Source organism: Rhinolophus ferrumequinum, chromosome 16, assembly GCF_004115265.2.
Source record: "Rhinolophus ferrumequinum isolate MPI-CBG mRhiFer1 chromosome 16, mRhiFer1_v1.p, whole genome shotgun sequence".
NCBI classification, from domain to species: Eukaryota; Metazoa; Chordata; class Mammalia; order Chiroptera; family Rhinolophidae; genus Rhinolophus; species Rhinolophus ferrumequinum.
The window spans coordinates 15362941-15368940 of record NC_046299.1 but is presented as its reverse complement, the minus strand read 5'-3'; the positions used below and the strand labels follow the sequence as shown (position 1 = coordinate 15368940).

Genomic DNA, 6000 nt, shown 5'->3' with positions numbered 1-6000 from the left:
TGAAAAGACCTTGTTAGCCTCACCTGTAAAAACAGAGATTAAATACAATCTCCAGAGCCTCTTTCATCTCCACCCATCGTTGCTGTTTAGTAACGATGCCTTGGAGTCTTCAAGATTTTGGAATCCGGGTGGTGTCTAGAGACTTTAAAATGGAAAGAGAGAGTAGGATAGGCGGAAGAGTGATGCAACAGCAACTCTGCTTCTTTCAGGGCCTTGCAAAGCTGTGGGTGGTGCAGGCTGGACCAACAATTCTACATTCTAAATACCATCTCGCTAGTCTTGTCCCTCCGTCTAGACTCTCGAGTGATTTACCTTATTTGGTTGTTAAGAGACCTTCTAATTCTGCAGGGGTCACTGGACCCTTTTGCAAGAAGGCTGATCTCTAAATGCAGATCTCTACCTATTTGAATCTTACAGTTACAGCTTGAGAGACAGAGTGGCTTCTCATTTTTCTCTCAGTCTAAATTCAGGGAGCACCTTTTCCCTCTTGTTATCTAGATCTTCCCTTTTCTATCACAATCTCAAGGATTCTGCCCCCAAAGCAGACGCAAAGCCCTATCTACCTACCCCTTCTCCTTTCCTTGGCAGACAGGTTCTAAAAAAGATTTTGTTTGTTAAACGTTAGCTTTCTCAGCTAAGGGCTGTGCTGTGTTTTTTTTTTTCCTTCCTCTTAAGCCCATTGCATAACAATCCCCTGTTTTAACCTTTTGCCAAATTCTATACTTCTCATTGTCTGAGGTTACTACGAGTGTTTGAACAGGTAACTTCTACCTTTGAACCTCTATTGCAATAGGTTCAAAGGTTCCAGAGGAGCTTGTTGGCCACTCTCGAGACAGTAAGCATTGGCTTCAGGTGTGGCCTCGTCCCAGTTGCTGTGGAAAGAGCAGAGGTGCCTGACTCTGGTGCTGAACCAGTACAGCCAGCTGTGAGGGGCACATTTCCTGCACCCAGGAAGTGAGAGTATTCTTACAAGGTAAGCTGCAGTAATGCTGCCTGTTCTAGGGTTTACGTGTCTATGGGAGAGCACGGATGGGAGTGGTTAGGGGGAGGAAGGTGGGACATGTGTCTATTCTCAACCCAAGGCTCTTTTACAACATGAAATCACATTTGGTTGAGTAGTAATCTCTGTTGACTTATGTGGGAGGCACAAGAAATAAAAAATCTATTGGAAACCAGTTGGAGACCTCTGAGTGATCTCAATGCTGACAGGAGATAGGCGTGGAAGAGAAAGGTATTAATTTCACTAAATGCGACTAAAACAGACTTACCACCTTTAAAGCCAGGATGTGGGTCTCCTTTATCTTCCATTCAGATAGGGCATTTATTGGCTGTTGATGGCAGTGATTTCCATTTGGAAGGAAGAAGGGGAAGGGGGAAACTCAGCAGACATTCTATTAGGTGCTGGGGTCTCTATTAGCTGTGGGACATGCGTTAACCTCATCGGCTCACCACCTCCTGTAAGGTAGCTGGTGTCTCCTCATAACTAAATAATATGCCTCTGGACTTCAGCAACATGTTCTGGGCTACATAGAGATGGTGTGGCAAGGGTTTGAGTCCTAATCAGTCTGTTACTACAGGCTGCTGCATGATGCAGAATTCTTGTGTGTTGCCAAACCTTCCATTATGCTCTCAGATCTTGGGAGGCCTCTCAGGTGCACATAGAATTGAACAGGAATACAAGTATGCTAGAGCTTCAGGATGTCCCACATTCTTCTGAATTGGAGTTCTGGAGGAAATCAGTTAAAAAAAAAGGAAAGGCGTGTCTTCTCCTGGCCCTGAGCTCTTCATCTGGTTGGTAAAAGAAGAGCCCAGTGGTATTAGAGTGGCTAAGACTTGACACCCATTCTGCCCTCCTCTGCTCTCCGCTGAAGGAAGCTTCCTCTTGAGGATATGATCTGATGAAACCAAGCACATCCAAGTGTTCCTCTAGCCATGAGATGCCCCAGAAGATGGAATGGCAGGGACTACCCTTATCTTCCTGTACTTCATCTTTCTCCCATGTCTGCGACGGGCTCCCCTGAGGCCAAGGGACCAGCCCATGTTCTCTGAGATTGTGGCACAGCTCACCCTGGCATTTTCAGTTTGAGCTTTCTCAGACCTCCTCTCTGTAGAAAGAAGAAATCCTAATCTAGCTCTAGTAAAGCACCAGCTGGGGGAAGTGCTGCTTGATGGTGGGGTGTCACTGAAGTGCTAGGCAGGGGTGTGGACGGGAAGCAGCAGGAGAACTCCTTATTTCTGCTTCCAAATCTAAGAATGGAAGCCCCTGGGCCCTTCTGTGGCCATAGAGTCAGGTGAATCCAGTGAGAGTGAGACTATATAGGTCCTGGTATCGTGTAGACCAACCCCCACGACTTTTTCAGGGGCTCTGCACATTCAAAATGATTTTATAATAATACGAAGAAGTTATTTGCTTTTTCCATTGTCACTGTCTCATGTGCTTACAGTGGAGTTTTCCAGAAACTACAAGACGCGGGGTCAATCTGACAGCTAATGGCATATGTGCTTGTGTGGTCCTATGATTTTAAATTTTCCCAGTTTTTATTTGAGAAGTGAGGGAGGCAACAGAATATATTTTTAATTTAAAGTCTGAGGTATGAAAAGGATGAGCCGATGGGTCAGCGGAAAAGAACAAAGACTTCATCCCTGCCCCTGTCATTCCTGATCTGATTGTTTTGTTGGCTTTATCAGAACCACTTCAGGGACTGAGGCAGGTATACTGGGGATTGGAGAGAGGGTGACAGGGTGCAGTGCGGGGCTGGGCTGGCCTCCTGGTGCCCCTGCGGTCTCGGGAGGAATGTGAGGGCTGAGATGCCTCTGGCGGGACCTTCCTGTCCTGGGAATCTGGAGGGAAGCAACGTCACTTCTCTGACACGAGTGGTCTGAGGCGGCACCTCATGTTTGATTTTTTTTTTTGGGGGGGGGTCTTCATTTAGAGGTAGTTCAAGAGGAAAGGATGGAATGTGTGGATGTGGGCTGGCTTTTGTTTCAGCCCTGAGGGGCTGGGGTTAAAGTGTTTGAAAATCAGCCAGGGTAGCTTTGGCGGATTTCTTCCTCCTGGTCGGTTGCTTCCACTTTCAGTTGTGAAAGAAAAACCAGGAAGTGAAGTCCCCGAGCACGTTAGAAAGCCCAGCCATGGCCTGACTCCGGACAGGGCAGGCAGACTGGGAAGAGCTGAGGTGCTCTGAGCCGTGGCCACCGGCTTGCATGGATGCTCTGAAGTTACCCTGTCCCTGGAGGAAACAGGGGTGAGGGAAGAACAGGGACTCATGTACCAGGAAGAACTCGGAGCCAGGAAGCCCCATTCGCTGGAAGCACCAAGAGATGCGGCTGCCCTCACAGGGTAAGGGGACTTGCTAGCGGCGGGCATTTAGCAAGGGGTATTGAGAGCATGGAGCAGAGGCCGAGAGGGTATCCTGACCCCCGGTTTCAGCGAATCTAGAGCTCGCTGTGCCCCAGGCACATGTTAGTGCTTTCTCTCCCAGGTCTCTAAGGGGCACTTTAAACCCTGCTTATCAGGGGTAAATGGAGGAACGTGGGGCCATGGAGCAGGGTTTCTTTTTCCTGCTTCTGTTGGGGGAGGTGAACCACAACTGAGACCTGATTTTCTGGGCCTTAGCATCTGCCATAGCTCCCACGTGGGCTCTGGTAGACTTTGACTCTCTTGGCATAAGAGCTGATGAATGAGTGACTGATGGAACGGTTTTTGATGGAGTTTCATCAGATTGAATCTCAGATGAACTACAAGGAGTGAGCATTGGGAAGGGACTCCATGGTCAGGGCTTGCTTGCTTCTGTGGGTATCACCCTTTCTGGCGGCTGGTAAAGCAAGACTGAATGTAGAGCTCCAACATGTAGGTGATTGGTATTCTCTAACAGAGGCAGTCGTTAAAAACAATAAAATCAGATGAAATTAAACTAAGTTTAATTTTAAAAATAAAAGATTGGTTTAGTTAAAAGAAATAGAGTAATTGGTTTTGTTTGATCCCTTTCTCTATATTCCAGTATGGGAGTTACTCTGCAGGGGCGGAAGGTCCCCTTCATTAAGAAGTATTTGAGATGAGCATAGAGTAATCTTGGAAGGGGCACGGTATAAAATTTTGTAGGCATCACTTGTGCGCTTGGCACAATAAAAGGAACAAAAACCTACATAAAATAAGGGTCACAAGTGCTTACAGGATAGGCAGATAATATAGTGAAGTAAAGTAAATGGTATGTAAATAGGTGTAGGTGGGCGTGACTGTGGCAAAATGCAAGGCAAAATGAAAAACATGTTTCAATTTAATTTTTTTTCTTTACAAGCATTATCCATACTAAACAGAATGTTTCAGCCAGGCATCTGGCTAGGTTCTGACCTTAAATAATCTTCTCTCCCAGGCTATACTCCAACTCTTTGAGGACAAAGAAACCTACAATAAAATCCATGTATCACTGAGTGCCTACACGCTAAATATGCAGTGGTGGGCCACAGATTCTACAGGAGGCTGGGGGTCAGGGAAGGATAGAGAGTTTGGGAAATGAATGGAGAGAGGGAAGATGAAGCCAGTGAAGCACCAGCTCATAGTAGGTCCACTTAAATTTAATTCAGACAATCTAATGAGGTGGTTGGTTTCACTATTTTTTTGGTTGAGTAGGCTCAGAGAGGTAAAGCAATTTCCCCAAGATCACAAAGCAGCCAATTTGCAACGTGGAACTGAAGCTGCAGTCGATGTGATGCTACAAACATGTGCTCCATCCATTCATGTTTAGAATTAGCCTTTCTTTAGATTTCAGTTGTAAAAAGAGGTTCACGTATGGTGACCTGAGCAGATATTGAGTTCATATATTTATTAGATATTTTTCAGGTTGATATTTTTCTAAAACTGAAAATATTATAGCTACCACTCATTGAATATTGTCTATGGGGCAGCACTGTGCTTACTGTTTTATGGAGCTTTTCTCTTATGACATTCTAAACAGTCCTATGAGTGAAAGAAATTGTTTCAAAAATGGGGCAACTGAGGCTTAGAAATAAAGAAATTGGACACAGTATGAAGAGATTGGAGCTGGAATTTGAATTTCGGCTCATTTAGTTTTGAGGCAGGTGGTACCTCCATTTCTTTTTTTTTTTTTCCCAAGTCAAGTTGTTGTCCTTTCAGTCTTAGTTGTGGAGGGCACACCTCAGCTCCAGGTCCAGTTGCCGTTTCTAGTTTCAGGGGGCACAGCCCACCATCCCTTGCAGGAGTCGAAACGGCAACCTTGTGGTTGAGAGGACACACTCCAACCAACTGAGCCATCCGGGAGGCAGCTCAGCGGCAGCTCAGCTCAAGGTGCCGTGTTCAATCTTAGTTGCAGGGGGCGGAGCCCCCCCATCCCTTGCAGGACTCGAGGAGTTGAACCAGCAACCTTGTGGTTGAGAGCCCACTGGCCCATGTGGGAATCGAACCGGCAGCCTTCGGAGTTAGGAGCATGGAGCTCCAACCGCCTGAGCCACCGGGCCGGCCCCGTGCCTCCATTTCTGATGAATCTAGTTTAGTACTTGGGCCAGAGAATTAGAAACTGGAAGAAATTCTCCTTTGAGAATCTTCTCATTTCAAATCCAGAGAAACAGAAAGCAGACTGTTGGTTGCCAGGGCTTGGGAGGAGAGAAGAATGGGGAGTAACTGCTCAGTGGGTACAGGTTTTCCTTTGGGGGATGAAAGTGCTTATGAACTAGACAGAAGTGGTGCTTGTACATCATTGTGAGTGTACGAAATGCCACTGACTTGTTCCCTTTAAAACGGTTAATTTTATGTTTGGTGACTCGCACCTCAAACAAGGAAATCTTCCCACCCTCTAGGCAAGGGAATTTCCAAGCCAGGATTTGGCGATGTTTTAGAAACCGGGAATGAAGTTCCTGCTTCTGTCTGTCTACTGTGCCTGGCCAGCAGAGGCACTGACCATCATCTGGGGTGCAGCCTGAGGTGGTTCTCATGCAACAGCATTCTGGCAACATCCTGCAAGGGTGACGTGTCCCCAGCAGCCC

General features: G+C 46.5%; 1 protein-coding gene across 2 annotated transcripts in view; it reads left to right on the top strand.

Moving 5' to 3' along the window:
* Positions 1–730: 730 nt before the first annotated feature.
* Positions 731–6000, top strand: part of ACSL5 (acyl-CoA synthetase long chain family member 5) — a 46174-nt gene continuing 40904 nt past the window's right edge. The window contains exon 1 of one of the 2 annotated variants that reach the window (XM_033130428.1): positions 731–973. Coding sequence is in view for 1 of the 2 variants with exons in the window: in XM_033130426.1 (XP_032986317.1) it covers positions 3322–3340 (19 nt within the window). In the remaining variant the exon portion in view is untranslated. Of the gene's footprint in view, positions 974–3081; positions 3341–6000 lie in introns of those variants that run through there. The other variant, XM_033130426.1, reaches the window with a different exon arrangement.